Consider the following 17,759-nt stretch of genomic DNA (forward strand, 5'->3'; position numbering starts at 1 on the left):
AATTTATTAAATTAATGAAATTTGACTTGTGCGAATCCACCTGATCTCAGGTCCTTAAAGCTTTCTCTTGTGGTTCAGTGCGAGTGCTGCTTCAGTGTTCAGTGACTTTACTGGTTGGCTGCTGGTTGGCCACAGTAAAGATGGTAGTTGAGTTAACTTAAGTGAGTACCATTGAGAATTTATATCAGTTAATTCTATGCCGTGTTTTAATCAACCCAGTGTGAAAGTTTCTTAAAAGGAAACAAAATTAAGATTCTAAAATTTTTTTTTAAAGATTTTTAAAAGAGAGTATATTCAGACAAGTGTGCTACAATAATTATTGTTTCAAGTTGATGACATGACAGGTAGTGAGATAAAAGAAAGTGGACCTGCCGGGCTAAATTTATGGTTTTTGAGGTTACCGAAATGAGTTCATGGTTTACAGTCACTGAGGACACAGTCGGAAAATTTATCACTGCTGTGCCATGGTATGTTGCACTTGTGTATCATGCAGTGTGTCATGCTACATATTGTATTAAGTTTCCTTGCATGTTTGGCCATTAACATATGATTTTTTTTTAATTTTAGCATATTTTTCTGTGTTTACATTATGCCAATATGCTTTCATATTATATATAATACAACTGTTTTCATCTTACATTTATAATTGTTTTCTTGAAACTTTAGTGTTGCAATGAAAGTGATCCTCCATGTCCTAGTTTGTATTTGGAGCGGTTAGCTTTCGAAATACACAAGACATATGAAGAAACTGTGCTTCAGTTACTGCTGTCACCCTTGATTTTAAGTTCTGTGGACACAGTAGAGAGATCAGAAAGTCATAGTCATTTAAAAGATGGTCATGTTGTTGTCTCTTCTATCCAAGTATGTTTTTAAGTTTTCTGATTCAGTTCTAATGCTGTTATCCTTTAAATATATAAATATAGCTCAACATAAAATATGTTTGTAAAGATAAGCATTTCGGTTTACAATTTAAAATTAGCAAAATTGCAGTTTAGATCAATTATACTTTAAAAAGAGCAGTGTACTTCTTGAAATGTACTTTGAAAGGTGGGATTCCTTTATGCAACCAATATAAGATTTACTTTTGTGTAATTTGAAGCACTTAGAATTTTTTCTCGTTGTTTAAATAAGCAATGGTGAATTTTTTTTATTTTTGTCTAAATTATCAGTACTGTTTACTCTGCTTTACAGTTAGCTCTTGAATGTTTGACCAACAAACAATATTTGACTAAATAAACATAATTCCTGCTTTATCTGTTTTGTATAATAGATAATTTAGCAATTGCTCATTCATGTCAAACTGTAGTTTCATCTATATTAAATTTCATAAATTTAGAGTTAACTTAGTATTAAATTGTTCACCATAACTTGAATATTTTCTTATTTAAAGCATTCTTGTGATTGGAAGTATATGTTTATGAATAAAGGCAGCGAAAATGAAGGCTGCATATGTGTTTAGAAAGTTATTAAACTATCTTGAAATGTCCTTTTCATTTAGTGCCCCCCAATTATCTTTAAATTTCCGTGCATCACAGACTATTGAGATAATAAAAGGTAAACTCTCAAGATCTCAGAAAAATGTGTGAGAAAAAAGCAAGACTGTTTGCATCAAAATTTTAAATAGTTTTGTCACATTTAAAATATTTAGAATGCTTTATTTGTAGGGTAAAACTATGTTTCTAAGTTGATAAAGACATTATCATAAATTGTTTAGTTTGGTCTATGATATTGCTGGTATCTTCACATTGTGTTAATGCTCTGTGATAGAAGATTGCAAATAAATTATTTCACTATTTAAGATGTTAAAAGGAAAGTTATATCATTAATAGTGTTTAAATAGTTATCTAAAATGTCATTAACTGGTGGATGAATCAATTATTTCATGAATTGAATTAGGATAAAAGTCCATTTTGTACTTTCATTAAAACTGGATTTTAAATTGAGGAATTACACTTTAAAATGCATTATATGAAATTTTTTTTTGTGGTTATGTTGCTGTGTCTGTTCAGTTCACATATATCCACTGTGGTACGTTTAAGAGCAGAAAAATGCGTTCAAATCTTTACTAATTCATAAAAAAAGATTGACCCCAAAATTATTAATGAAGTAATGAAATTCAGCTTCTATTGCAACAATTAAACATTAACAAAATTACAGCTCATTCCTATGCAGAGAAAAAAATTATGCATGTACAGTTTTTTGAAGTTTTCTGTAATTTCATAATTACTGCATGTGTTTCCTTTTTATTAATTGCACTTAAATTTGTAGTAGCTTTTTTAAACTCACCTATAAATAGAATAGAAACTAAGTGCTTGAGTGTTTTTTAATTTATTAAATATTAATAAGGTAAGTAAATATACAATTTTAATAAATTTATTAAGAGTGCAGAGCTTGTATTACATATTGTTATTATTAAGAATGCAAATCAGTTATTACTTATTCTTATTGTTATTATTACTACCACTTTTGATGAATAAAAAATTTTAAATTACAAGTTGATGAAGTTAAACACATATTTGTGACGTCTTGTTTTTCTGTTCTTGTGTATGAAGGTCAGAGGCCATGCTATGTTTTCTAGTGTTGACAGACCTTTAGATAGTGAAACACTTGAATATGCTTGGCTTGTTGAAATATTAGTTGGGGATATTACGGGCAGGCTTACCGTTCCACAGGTTTGTATTATTTTATGTTATAAATCTTAACATTTGGTTTTATTTCTGATACTGTTTTTGTACATTAAATATCATATATTTAGTTTAATATTGCATTATTATGAAACCAGTGCACTAAAATCCTTAATTGTAAGGAATATGTGTAAAAAATTAAGATAAATTTTCTTTTGCAATATTCCTGTATATGTAAGTTTTTTGCAGATTTATAAATCTTATGATTTCACATGAGCAAAAATCTCCAGAAGTGATTGGCAAAGTAATACAAAATTTTGAGGTGTTTGTTGTGCTTTATGATTGATGCTTATAATGAAACTTATATCCTTTATATAAGGTGTAACAAAACTAATGGTCATAACTGAAAGGACTACTAGAGCAAACAATGTTCACCATACAGTGTGGTGTCGGAAAACAAATGGCGAGCAGTGAGAGGGTGCTTTATGTCGAATGGATGAAATGTTGTCTTTCACAGAACTCATCACTCAGCTGGTGTTCTTTGCCAGAGATGTAGCAATATTTGAATGTGGAGGTGGCTGATATGCACCTTATATACAGGGCTGCAAAGATTATTGCTGCAGAAGCATTAAGACTGCCAGGAGTGATTTCCAAACAGGGCACTGCTTGATCATAGAACATTTCAATTTTTCCACAGGTAACTCTTAGAGACAGTCTGTTCCATGGCCAAGTAGATGCCACAGGTCGACCAAAGAGCACAAGAGAGATAAATCAAATAGAGACAATCCTTGAGGCAGTGAGCAACTAACCTGAACAAAGCATGCAAGCAGTAGTTGGTGACCAAGGTGTCAACCATATGATAGTATGGCATGTGTTTTGTGAAGCACCCCTTTACCATCTCCTGCAGGTTCAGACCTTGAATGAAACTGATTTTCAACATATAAAATTTGCATGTTAGTTCCTGCAACAGACCATACTACATCCACAGTTTGCTGCATCTGTCCTGTTTATTGGACAAGGTTACTTTTACATGTTATGGCCTATGTAATATGCACAATAATCATTTGGGCTACACATTCCTGCCAGCTTAGGTTCTTTATGAATATGTGGGCAGGATTATCGACGATCACTTAATAGATTTGTATCTTTTACCAGACTGGCAAGTGGGCAGAACTACTTCATACTTCAGCAGGTGCTGCTGATGTACTATAGAATGTACCAGCATATGTTCAATCATTTATGTGGTTCCAATGGGATGAAGCAAAAGCATACTTCTTCAGAATTGTGCAAAATAATCAGCATATTGCCTTTCCAAACAGATGGATTTTCTGCATCAGGCCCATTACTTCACCTCCCAGATATCCCGACCTGTCCTGCCTGGATTTTTTCTTCTGAGGAGAGCTAAGAAGCATCACTTACAGGACACTCCTTTAGTCACCAGAGGGTCTTGTTGCTCAAATGTTCATGAAATGCCAGAAATCTTCCATGGTGTGTGTAATTCTCTCTGTCACCGATGTGATGCATGTATTGCAGCTGGTGGTCGCTCATTTGAGCATTCGTTGTAAAATTTTTGATTACAAAGATTATTTTTGATTTCATACATTCATATATTTTTCTTTTAATTGCTCATCTTCATTGTGTTTGCCATTTTCACCAAGCAGGCACCCTTTTGCAGCTCGCCATTTGTTTCCAACCCCACACTGTAGGGTGAAAGGTGTTTTGCTTTGGGAAACTCTGCCACCCCTTACAGTTGTGACCATAAGTTTTGTTAAGCCTGTGCATATGCTCATCATGCAGCATCTGTTTAACATTAAACTAATCATGCTGAGTGTGCCAACCATTACACCTTGAAGGCATGCTGGAAAGGAGGGAGAAACTACCTTATATACTCCCCCTTTTAAAGGGTGACTGGTGATTAGGCCACCTATCGTTAAAGTTCTTTAATTTGGGTAATAGAGCTTTCCAAAGCAAATAATTTTCATCGTATAGTGTGGTGACGAATTATTGACCACCACTTTTTAGTTCAGGCACCACTGTAGAAGCATTAGGATTTTTGATGTATGGAACATGAAAAATGAGCAGTGCCCCTGCCGGTACTTCAACCTGGACCTCTCAAATACGTGCCCAGTGTGCTAAACATTACTCCACAAAGGCATACTGGAAGGAGGGAGAGAAAGTGAATGTATCAGTAACTCTTGCATCAGTTGAAGTGTGCAAAATGCTAAATATTTTGTTACCTTCTCACATTTACAAGTAGATTTTGGGTTCTTGAAAATAAAATTAAATAAAAGCAAGTACATAGAAAAAGTATGTAGAAAGTACTGTCATAAAAAGTAATTTCCTGCTGTACTTTGGAAAAGGTTAAAGTATTCATATTTCATATATATATATATTGTCATATATTAATGTGTTAATGTAAAAGCTTGTAAAAAATGGAGATTTTGCCTGTATTTACTGTTATCTGAAACAAAGTCAAAATGGAAAAATTCCTAATTCTCTATCGATTTGACCTATTACCATCAGAATCAAAAATAAATCTGTGTAAAGTTCTAATCTTATATGCTTTACAATTCTTCTATGCAACGTAGATTTTTAACTTTCACTTAAAAGCATTTTCAAATAGGAAAATATATCTCCATCTTCTTGCTTTGAAGTTATTCTTTTTGTGATTCAAATCACCATGTTAGTCTGTAATCCCACTTCTGAAGAAAAATGTAGGAGTATGTTAAAGGTAGTGTAAATCTACAAAGCTTCTTTATATCAGACAGCACGTTTAATTATGTTAAAACATGTACACATTTGTATAATTATCTGATACAATAAACTCAATTCAATTCTTTAGCGTAATACGATCGCCGTCGTAACACATCTTAAGGCTAACTGCCAAATGAAAACATCAGAGAGAATTCTACCAAATTCAGCTCAACGCCATCTGCCATTCATTGTTGGCACCACATTATAACCATTTTGGGCATTAACTTTATTTATTAAATATAATAATTTTTGCACTTAGGCCACATTAAATTCAATTCAATAGCAAAATCACCAGATATTTAAAAACAGCATAGCTTTAGAATTTTTTATAGACATTGTGCGCTACAGATAAAAATGTTTTATTCCATACAGTATTGCCACTGCTCGCTTTTAAATCTTCAAATTTATTAAAAATTCACTTCAGTTTTACAAAGTATGAAATGGATAATAAAACGAATTCAGAATTCTGGCATATGTTCGGGTATAGGACTACATTATTCAAAATTTGATGGCTCTAGGTACTGTATTTTTTTCACACTGAAAAAAAAACAAAACAAAAACATTAATGCAGATTCTTCATTATTTAATTTCTTTAAAAATAATACAAGGTGGCAGCAATTATTCTTTAAAAATAATATTTGGTGGCAACAATTAACTCTTTATTTACATTTTATGAAAATGTGAGCTGTCACTTTTGTGTTTTGTGTGGTGTAGTGCAATCTTGGTTGTAAAAAAAAAGCAGCACTCAGCAAACAATTTGATAAATTGTACCATTATGTAATGGCCAAGAAATTTAGAAATAAATCATCATTACAATTATATGTGTATAAATCAAGTGGGAGGAAAGCATTAAGGAATCTTTTAGTGCTAATGATAAAAACACAAATGCGAATTATAAGAGCTTGAAAAAGAAGAAATTATGTCAGCATCCTGTTTTTAGCTAGTACTTTTCTTCCTGTTAATTTTTTAGAGAAGTTTAGTTATTCATAATGTTCAAAGTGTATGTTTTGTCAGTTTTAAACAAAAGTTATATATACTAAACATTCAAACATGCTAAATTAATCGATTAATTAAAACATGCTAAATTAAATTTAACGATGCTAAATTAATAGGAATATTATTTCGTTTTAAATATTCATATATTATTGGAATAAGTTTAGATAGAAGAAAACTATTATTTTCAACATGATCAATTAACTTTTACCACATTGGTTAGTAAATAATATTTATGTTTTCCAAAATATATTAACACTTTTTTCATGTGTTTATTTGTTGTTTAAAAATTATTCTTTATTTGTTGAGAGGCACTAACTGTTATTTTTTCTTTTCAGATTTATCATACAGTAACAGGCTTTGAATTGTTTGTATTTCAAGTTCAGCAAGCTGATTGTGACCTTCAGCCTCCTCATGCATTTAAGTTATGCCAACATGATATACCCCAGTCTCTCTGCTCGCAAACAACTTCTTGTTTGCCATGTCCTAGTCCAGATGATATTAAGTACAGAATGACTAGACTTTCTGTGGATGCTTTGGATATATGTGTTGTTGAAAGTGGAACCGCTATTGAAATTGAGGTATTTATTTTAGATATTGCTTAATATTGATTTTTTTCCAAAAGTAATGCATTTCTAATAACTTGTCTTAATCTTTTTCTTTATAGGCTTATCCTGTCCGTCTTGCAACATGTAATCTGCATGGAGGGGATACAGTTTCTGGCTTGAGCATGCTTCTTCATCATGTACAGTTTAAACAGTATGCAAGAATAAGTTCAAACTTAGTTTGCTCTTCAGCTTACAGTATAGTTAGTCATGGGCAAGCATCCCAACAGAGTTCTGCATCTGAAATCTGGTTAGAAGTTGGGGGATTTAGTCTTGGGCCAATACATATAGATTCAGCTACATCGCAAATAAAAAAGGATGAATGTATTCAGCAAGAAATTTTTTTAAAAGTGCATGATGCAAAGAGGAAAAAATTGTGGTTTCTATGGCCAGATGTTGAATCTGTTCCTCATATAGTTTATGGGAAATGTGGGTGTGTTGGTGGCTGTGCATTTTTTGGAAGCAATCGAAATGGTCCATATTTTTTTTCTGTTAATAATCATCTCGATGATGTTGGACTTGTCTCAGCAAAATATCATATTAGTTCAGATAGCAATCTGGGATATGGAGAAAGTATGTTGCACAGAGGACATTTTGTGTTTGATATTCCTGAAAATCCACATGTTCATGGTACAATCTATAGTCCTAGTCATTCTGAAAAATCTTTCATCGCTACTGAGAATTCTACTTTTAACAGTGGAAGCAAAAGTCATGATATGGCAACATCAAAGTCTTCAGAAACAGAATCACAATTTATTTCCAGAGGACAGAGTGCGTTTTCTGAAAGCTTTCTAGATGATAAAGTATTTTTCAACCAAAATAAAATTATCAGTGAAAATATTGCTGAAAATGCCCAAAGTTGTGACTCAAATTTTGCCTCACTTACTAGAGAACACAGGTATAGTCAAATGCGTGGCATCAAAAGACAATTCAGTAGTCCAACCCATATGTCCATGCCATCTAGTTCATCTATAGTGTCTTCTTATCAGATATCCATGGCCCAGTCTGCTCCTGTATCAGGAAAACATGAACGGAAAATACCAGTGAAGAATGAAGAGTGGAGAAACACTTTTGAAAACAGTGTTAATCATATACCATTGGTTAGAGAAGGAAGTGTGAGTCCAGGCTTATCCCAAAATAGGTACAGTTCTCGTTTTTCTTTAAATACATGTCCCAATGGTAGAGGTGAAAATAGTGGATCTCGGCATTCTCTTGCAAGCATTGCTGCTCGCAGTTACTCACCTCGATCTGTTCGTAGAGCAGCATCAACTGAATCTACACATTCTACAGAAAGCTTTTTCTCAGCTGATGAAGATGCTATATCTTCTGTGGACACAACAGATACTACTACTTCTGATGACACTCATGCAGATGAGGAAAAGCGTCATATTGTCATTAAAAATGGAAATAATTCTGTTGACAGGAAAGTTTCAGCAGCTCAAAGATCTCTTCATGATATTCAAGAAACTCCATCTCAGCAATCGAGTGACAGTGATCTACATGTGACTGTTTTACAAAGGACTCCCTCATGTGGAAATCACCATGACCCTTCTGATTCTAATTCCATATCAAGTACATCTTTTCTTTCTGCAATGTCTTCTCAGGAAGATATTGCTCTAGTTGATTTGCATAATCAGATGGACAAGCCCATTATTGAGTCCCCTCTGTTAATGTCATGTTATATGGCTCATATGACTCAACTGCAATGTCATCATTGGTTTCAACATCCACCTTTGCCTCACCTAGTTCATCAGACAGATGATAATCATAATGGAACAAGTAAAGATTTTATTTTTCATCGGGTGCATTCAGCATGGAAGCCAAAATTCATACCTCTGACAGAAGGGTTTACTTCTATACACATGGTGGATAAAAACAAAGTTTCTAGTTATCACCAGAAATTTGGACATACTCAGAAATCCACGTCAGCACATTCTGAAGAAGAATTCCAGCCAGGTTCTTTTCATCAGGAAATGAAAAAAGGTTGGTGAAGATGTATATGAAGTGTAGTTGAATCTATTGTTAGTGGACACTCATGAGACCAAGCCTTCTTTTGTCCAAAATAAGAATGTCAGTTAAATGGGAATAAATTGGTCTCTTGCATTGAGAGTCTAGAGATATAGGAAATATCCATTAATTTAGGGTTTCAGTTAGAGTGAAGTGAGTGTCCATTAACAGAGAGTCAATATTTTTGAACTGATGTATCTGAATGAAATAGAATATGATAGTGGAAATAAGTAATTTCTTCTCTTTTAATAATATGTTTTGTTAAAATTTTAAAATGTTTATTTTTGAAATGTTTTTCAGATTTGTATAAAATAATAAAGTTCAAACCAACAGCTGGATAAGAAACAGATTTTTCTGTAAAATGATTGTGTAAAATGATTTAAATATGCCTACTGGCAGCACCTGAAGGCTGTGTGCTTCACTGACTAAAACTACTGTTGCTATTTACACCTATAGGCATTCAGAAATTTCATTCATAGTATGCTGTTAGTGCTTCCAAGATTGTAATTGAATAATCAAGTTTGTAATTATCTTAAAGGATAATTATTCAGATGCCTCTTTCATTGTTTAAAAATGTAACTTGCATTTAGTCACTGTGTTGTTACATCAAAGTGCTTACTGTGTTGTATTGTTTTCGTGTTAAAAAAAAAAAAAAAAAAAAAAAAAAAAAAAAAAAAAAAAAGGTCTGAACATCCGCTATCTGTTGTGTGCTTTGGATTGCGTTTAATCATAGCAAGTGTAATCTAAAGATCACAGAAAGAGATTTAACCAATTTCAAAATTCCCAAAGCGTCCAGTTGTCATAAATTTCTCATCAGTTTGGATGTCAAATCAAATTCTGAATTATTTTTAACTTATATTAAATTCTCTATGATATTAAATGTTTCTGATGCATTACATGCATTTTCTCTTCTGTCTGTTCTTTTTTTTCCACAACTACTAATTCAGAAATTTGGCAGGTTCTTACCGTAACAATTTTCCAAAACATGTCTGACCCAAGAAGTAATGAAAATTCTTCATCTCTATTAACTAAAATAAAGTATGTCTTAATAGTAACCTCTTTTTCCTACATAAATGTGCAATTTTTTTTAATTGGGTGTTGGTTATGAAGTGACATTAAATTTTCTGTTTCTGAAGCTTCTATTGTATTTTTATTCTTGTATTTAATGGGTGAATCAAAACATCAACTGAAGCTTTATTCTTTTTGTGATTTCTCCTGACATAATGGATAAACTGTCGCAAAATCCTTGCTGATAATTAGCAAATACATTCTTTCAGAAACGCTTCGTTTGATGTGACTTTTCTGTGATCCAAGGTCGAATAATATGCATATTCTGGAAGTGGATTCTTTACCATTGTTGTTAAATACTGCCTTAAACTCTCTCTAAGAGCACTCAAATTGTCTGTAGACCCCATTAATAGGAATTGTAACAATTTACGTATGTTTATCATCCATCAGTTTCTTGTAACTCTGATGTGGGACGTTTTTGGCATCACAAACCAGGCTGGTATGCCTGGTTTCATGTTAAGCTTCTCATGTTAAGCATTGATTTTTTGACTTACATGACTGGACATGATGGATTCGCTCATGTGCTTCATGGAATTCTTCAGTGGAGAGATGCATTCATTTCCTCTCATGTCTTGGCTTTTATGAACAGAATGCAGCCCTTCATCCTTTCACAACTTTTTACATCTGTTATCAGGGATGTTCCTGGCCAGCAGTTACGTTTTTTCTGCAGGCGTAAAAAACATCTGCCATTATGTCTTAAACTTCTTTCTCCTCACATTTCTTGTCACAGTAATCAGAACTGTGAATTTTTGCAGTTCACACCAGTTTGTCCACAGCAGATGGTGTAGATTTGTGTGATTTAATAGTATTTTTTTTTAATTTCGTGAGTCAACTTGTATAAAAGGTTTTTTAAACATTCCAATCTAAAATAAGTTATCATGCTATCTGGAAAATGCAGATCTGAAGAGGGGAACAGGAGGAAAGCAGAGAAGAAAGGAGATTTTTGTTTTTGTGAAGTAAAACGGGAAACCAATGTGTCTTTTATGTCTAGTAACACTGTCAGGTTCAAGGCCTGGTAATCTTAAATGACATTATGAATCAAATCACTGTTTTTTCAGCCAATAGTTTTATGCTTTTTGTGAATTAAGATAACTAAAATACTGTAAAATCTTTAAAAGAAAAAGTAAATAACTAGACCAAAATTATGTCATTGGTTTATTAAAGAGGCAGATGTAACAGAGCAGACTGTATTTATTATGGCCCTCAATGTTGCTCAGGCAAAATGTCCTTCTGCTATAATTCCAGAAAATAAAATACTGCTGAAATTAATTGAACAAATACCTGCATGCAGACATGCTGTACTCCATTATTTCTGATGATTTCTTAAGTAACTTGCAAAAGAATTTACAAACTGCTCAGTACTGACTCTGGCCATAGACAAATCTGCAGACACTGAACATGAATGACAACTAGCTGCATTTATTTGTTATGTAACAAATAATCTAGAAGCAAAAGAAGACTTATTGGACCTCATCACAGTAAAGGATGTGACTCAAGTTATGGATATAAAAAAGCCCTTGATGCTGTACTTGAAAAGAATTCTGTACTGATTAAAAAGTTAATCAGCATTGCAACTGACAGCACTTCAGCTATGAGAGGTTCTAGTAAAGGGCTTTTGGTAATTTTAAATACCGATGCATTGTATCTCAATTTTATCCCTGTCTATTTCATTGTTCAGAGAGAATATCTAGTAACTAAATATTTTAAATATGAACATATTATAATAGTACTTTTAAAAACTGTGAACTACATAGACTCAAGTGCCAAAACTCATTGACAGTTCAAAGCTTTCATATAAGAAATAGAAAATGATGAGCTTCCAGAGGCTGTGTCATGGTTTTGTGCAGTAAGGTAGCTCTCATTAAGTAATGTGTTAACAAAATTCTTTAATTTGCTAGAACCAATCAAAGAATTTATCACTGAAACATATAAATCTTGGAGATGCCAACTGGTTAATAGATATGGTGCTTTTCATAGATGAGTGAAGCACTTACGATCATTAAATTTATTGCTGCAAGGACATGGTAAACTTATTTCTGATTTAACATAGAGTGCTTTCAGCTTCCATAGCAAAATTAAAGTTTTTGAAAAAGATATGGTTTTTAAAATGTTCACTCATTTCCTGTGTCTTACTCAAATGTTGGAAACTTTACCTGGGTAGAAAATTATAACTTCAGATTATATATGCAAGCTGCACAGACTGGCAGAACATATTACTGATAAATTTAGTGATTTAAGAGTACTGAAGCCATCATTTATCTTTTTAGAAAACATTTTCTTGTTGACATTTTTAAGAATGGCTATCCCGTCTCACCACCAATTGTTGGGAATATTGTGGCTGCAGAGCTGAAGCTTTAGGAAGATGAAGACTTGAAACAGATAAACAAAATGGTGATTCAACTACTGAGTTTTTGACACAGTGTGAGAACAAAAGCATCCTAAAATCAAGGAGTGTGCATTGAAACTAATCTCAGTTTTTGGTACTTCATATTGTTGTAAGCCTTTGTATTCAACGCTTAAATTTATTAAAAATAAGCATCAGTATGTCCTAACTATTGGTCTGTTTCAGCATTTAATTTAGCTTGTGTGAACTGCTGTAACAAGTCATCAGTTAAATTTTTGCCAGCTAACTGCTAAGATTGATATCATTCATAAAGCATCTGCAAACATATCTAAATTTTAAAGATTTTCTTTACAGAATTGTGTTATAGAATCAGTATAATATTTTTATTTATTTATTGTTTTTGAATAACGTCATTAAGTTTCTTAACTAACAAGAAATGAAATAAAATAATCATGTTTAAACATTAATCAAACTAGGTTTACTAATGACATTGTAAAAATAAATGAAATAAATTACTTTCTTTTGGACACTAAGTGGTTTTAATTTACCATGTTTTATTTGTTTGGGAGCTGTACCACTCATCTCTGCGAGCCATTCTCTGCGATATATGTAAACATATTCAAGATGAACCAAAAGAAAAAAAAATTGTTTTTCATACGCATTGAGCTTGAAATTTTGATTGTTGTTAAAAGTTGCTTTCTTATGTTTTTCTTTTATTCTATTAATGTAGATGATTATGGGACCAGTGATTATAGCACAAAAAATGCATCAAAAATCGTTTTAGTAATAAAATTAAGTGGAGATATGCACTTCATGATTTCCCCATTACTGGTTGAAAGTCTGAGAAGGTAATTTTTTTTTTTTTCAATTTACTTTTTATTACAGTGCTAAAGGACAGCAGTATTTATATTTAAACTTTGAAATTCTTTCAGTTTTATTGATATTCTTACACCAACATTGGCTCAACTTCATCCTCTTACAATCGTAAATCATCTGCATGTGCTGTGCTCTCGTGATGTTCAACAAAATAATCAGCTTAAGAAGGAAAAAGTTCTTCATTTAAGCCAACTTCGTGCACAGATCTTGGAAAAGTATAAAAAGAGGCCTATCAACAGCAATGGAAAAAATCTTGATGGTAGCTCAGAAAATCTTGGAAATAACTATGAAGAGATGCGCATAAATCATACAAGAACACTTATAAAAATTGCTAAGGTATGCTTTCTGAACTCTTTAAGGGTAAAAATTTTATTTTATACTTTAATCAGTATTTAGTTTAAACAGTAATGGATCACAATCCAGTATAAGAATGAAATATGAATTTTATGCTGTGTATTGGGACAGAAAAACCACTGGTTAGAGTTTTTATTTAAGTGTATTCTTGATGATACTCATAATTTATGCAAAACAAAATATTAAATGGTGTAATTTTCCTCATTCTTTTCTCTCGCATTTTTATATGTAATATAATACTCTGTACATTGTGTTAAAAAAATTCCTTACTCACCTTTTATTTTTGCAACTGTTGGTTGTAGACATGCATTTCCTGTTTAAAAAATATTTTGAAGGATGCACATACTCATATTTTACCATTTTTAAAGCTTAAAATAATGAAATTGAAAAAAATTATTAAATGCAACTTTTATTATTTTCCCAGTCTCTATGCATATGCTTAGAAAACTTCATGCTCACTGCAAAAAACTAAATACAAAAAGTGTGACACCCATGCAATAAAACTGCCCAAGTTACTTCATTTCAAAATCAGATTATCATATTCTGGGGCTGTATGCAAATTCAAGAACAAAATATTTGCATTTGTACATAACTAAAAATAAAATATCAGTTTAAAAAAAGATTTCTGATTTAAATAGATTAAATGCAAGAAATTATATGCGTATTGCCATGAAAAGTACCAGTGAATGTAACTTCTTCTGAAAAGGTCTTATTCGTAGAATCTTATGGATTTCATGATTGACAAAATACTGGAAAGCTTCAATACTAGCACTTAACCAGCTCATAACATCATTTGCTAAATTAGAAACATTTCTATTTAAATGAATTTTTGTATTGTTAGTAGATTATGACTTATTATTAAATCTCATGAGAATATTTGTAACATATTCTTAGCATTTTGAAATTTTTAAATTAATTGTGTGAAAATTCTTTTAGCATGTCAGTTGAAGCAAAATTAAAAATTCAAGAAAATTAGACAGTAGTAAATCACAAAAGAATACCAGTGAATGGCATTTAAAGAGGAAAAAAAAATCAACCTCAAGTTATTCTAAGATTAACCAACCAATTGATAAATGCTAAGATTTTATAATTTTTTGTGGAACTTAATATTTTAAAATTTTCAAATGTCAAAACATGACTATTTTAAACATAACATTTTAAAATATTGTAACTGGTTCTATATGTTTGTGACTAATGGTTAAGGATATAAAAGGAGAGTAAATAGTTTGTGGATACTGTGTATACTATAGAATATATATGTGTGTATATCTGGGCTGTATATATTGGCACACACATATACATATATGCATACACACACACTTGCATATGTACAAGATGGACATTCAATTCTTAGATTTCTTCAAATTATACATACTTTACTGAGCCTTTTTTTGACTAATATATATATATATATATTGGCACACACATGTACATATATGCATACACACACACTTGCATATGTACAAGATGGACATTCAATTCTTAGATTTCTTCAAATTATACATACTTTACTGAGCCTTTTTTTTGACTAGGAAAATCACTCATAGAAACACTATAAGAATGAGAAAAATTAAGATTATATTGCATTTATTCTTTTGTTTATGTGAGCATTTAACAGCAAGCAGTCTTCGTTAACCCCTTGTGTACAGATTTATTCAAAAATATTCTTGCATTTGAAACAGATTAATTTGCTGACGTGCAGAATAGTGTGTAAAGGCAGTAGATTTTGAGTGAGAATTCATTTATTTGAGCAATGTAATGTATTTAGTAATTAGAATTGTAAGTCAAGTTTAAATGCATGAAAGAAACAAAATGAAAATAAATATATTCAATGAATCGCAACAAATTACTAATCTTGAAACAAATACATTAACCTAATGAAGATTGACAAAGTTTATAAAACTGTATGCCAGAATGAGCTCTTTTGGTTGCAATAAATTGAACATAATTCAGTCAAACTTTAAATTTTGTTAGTGATTCATCAAAGATACTTCTCTATGTGGAGTATGAAGACAACAGAAATTGTTATTGAGATAATCCACAATATTTCTAATCTTCCATATTTTATCATTTTGATTTGTTTCATTACCTGTAAAGTATAAGAAACTTGAAATATCAAAAAATCTGTCACGTGGTGTAGTGTTTGCAAAATCAGGGGTACTTATAATGTGTTTCTTTGACTAATACATTTGTAGCTTTGGTTTCTTCATTTGAGACCTCAGCAAATGTAATGCAATATATACCTTTAGTTCATTAGAGGTCATTGGACCCAACTTTGGTTTCTTTTTTTACAAAACCTTCTTTTTCAATTACTTGTCTGGCATGTCTATGTGTCTGTTCTTCTGTAATATCACAAAAGTCTTCATCCAAGACTTCTTTTAAAACATCTTCTCGCCTAATCTATGCAGACACATAGAATTGATTCCAGATAATGCACAAAATCATTTTACATTAGCGAGATTTTCTTTTTTTCTTCCAAATACTTTCCCTGACAATTCTTCACTAGAACATTCACTATAACTGCTCGGTAAGTGTCTGGTGTGTCTTATTTTTATCTTGTAATTCACTATAGTCTTCATCATTGTACTTCTCATAGTCTTGCTTTTTCATTAAAACCTTATCACTTTCATAAAATGTATTATTTTTGACATTTTGTTGCAGTCTATTACAAAGTTCATTGAAGCACTCGAAGAAATATCCACTTTTAACTGTTACTAATCATTCTTGCTATGAACAAGAACGTACATGTTTAATTTTGCCCTAGTTTGAATGATGAATTAGAAGTTGTCATCCGATTATTAAAATATTGTAACTGGTACTAGTAGGTAAAACAAGTGCATGATGAAATGCAATCATCAAGTGTACCCAAGAGGTTAATGTTCTTAGTTGTGCACATTGTCTTAAGGAGACCGTTTTGTAATGTGAACAGTTCAGCACCATCTGTTGGAGAATATAAGAACTGAAACACATGAGTAGCAGATCCTTATGATGAGTTCTTAGACTCCTTTTCCCCCAAAAAGAATCTACTGTTGTGATACTTTGTTTTGGGTGCGAACTGCCCTCTGACATGCCAGTTTGTTGATTTTAAAATATTTGTCAATTTTTTAATTTATGTTTTAATTAATATTTCCAAATTTATTAAACTTGCAAAAGAATTTTTTCAATTTTTTTTTTTTTTTTTTTTTTTGTGTGTGTGTGTGTGTGTGTGTGTGTGAATTGTTTTCTTATAAGCATAAAAAGTGCCCAAATAACTGTATCTGTAACTGTATCCGTAGTTTTTGAGATAAATTCAAAAGAAAAGTATTATGTCTTATCTGGTGCAAGAGGGGAAAAAAACTTTATCAACACCATGAGTATTAGTATTTCCATAGGAAGATGTTCAAAATAGCCACCATGTATATTACGGCATGCATGCATGTGCTGTGAATTGGCTGGCTGCACATGTTGCAGCTGCATGGTGTCCGCTAAAGTACATGCAGCATGAAGACGAGCAATTTAAGTCACTTTCTGTAGTAACTAGGTTTTGATAGACTATTTTCTTCTGATGGCCCATAGGAAATCTGATCCATCTGTCTGAAAGTGATGTACAGGAAACTTAATTGGAATTTGGGAGGGGGGGAAAAATGACAGATCATACCCACATTTTTCTTTTTCTTTTCTCCATTCACAATTTTTTTAAAGAAAAATAAGTGCTGTTGGTCTGAAGATTCATATATTGGACTACTGGATTTCAAATTTTGTGCTTGTGCGTGTTCAAGAAATAACATATAAATGAGAAAAATTAAAAGCATAGCACTTTTTGACATACAGAAAAGCAGTGCTTATGTTGAAGCTCAAGTTTTGCATTTAATGGTAATTTCTGAGTTTCTTTTTGAATGTAGCTGTTAGCAGTCAAATGGTTAAATATAAAAGACTATTTGTTGTTGACTGCATGGCTATTTCATTATTTTCTGGCATGTGTAGAACTATATAAGCCTTACAATTTTCCTAGAAAGCTCTCGATGTAGGTATCCCTTCCTTAAGCAGATAACTGTTGTGTGTTTTACCTTAGTTAATTTATGAAGTCTCTTTTAAATATAGTTAATTGTTTAATTCTTATTGATGTCAGTGAAAAATAATATTTTTACCTGTTAT

General features: G+C 31.8%; 1 protein-coding gene across 5 annotated transcripts in view; it reads left to right on the top strand.

Annotated features, from left to right (window-relative positions):
- The window catches only part of tweek (transmembrane protein KIAA1109 homolog tweek), a 421,377-nt gene that overhangs the window by 157,905 nt on the left and 245,713 nt on the right, over positions 1-17,759 (top strand). For all 5 annotated transcript variants that reach the window (XM_085807394.1, XM_085807390.1, XM_085807392.1 and 2 more), the window contains 6 exons: positions 667-861; positions 2,553-2,672; positions 6,710-6,952; positions 7,039-8,959; positions 13,126-13,243; positions 13,328-13,607. In XM_085807394.1, the coding sequence (XP_085663520.1) occupies positions 667-861; positions 2,553-2,672; positions 6,710-6,952; positions 7,039-8,959; positions 13,126-13,243; positions 13,328-13,607 (2,877 nt within the window). The remainder of the gene's footprint in view (positions 1-666; positions 862-2,552; positions 2,673-6,709; positions 6,953-7,038; positions 8,960-13,125; positions 13,244-13,327; positions 13,608-17,759) is intronic.

The sequence above is a fragment of the Stegodyphus dumicola genome, chromosome X1 (assembly GCF_044657685.1).
Source record: "Stegodyphus dumicola isolate Sdum_Otavi_A_Nest chromosome X1, ASM4465768v1".
Classification (NCBI taxonomy): domain Eukaryota; kingdom Metazoa; phylum Arthropoda; class Arachnida; order Araneae; family Eresidae; genus Stegodyphus; species Stegodyphus dumicola.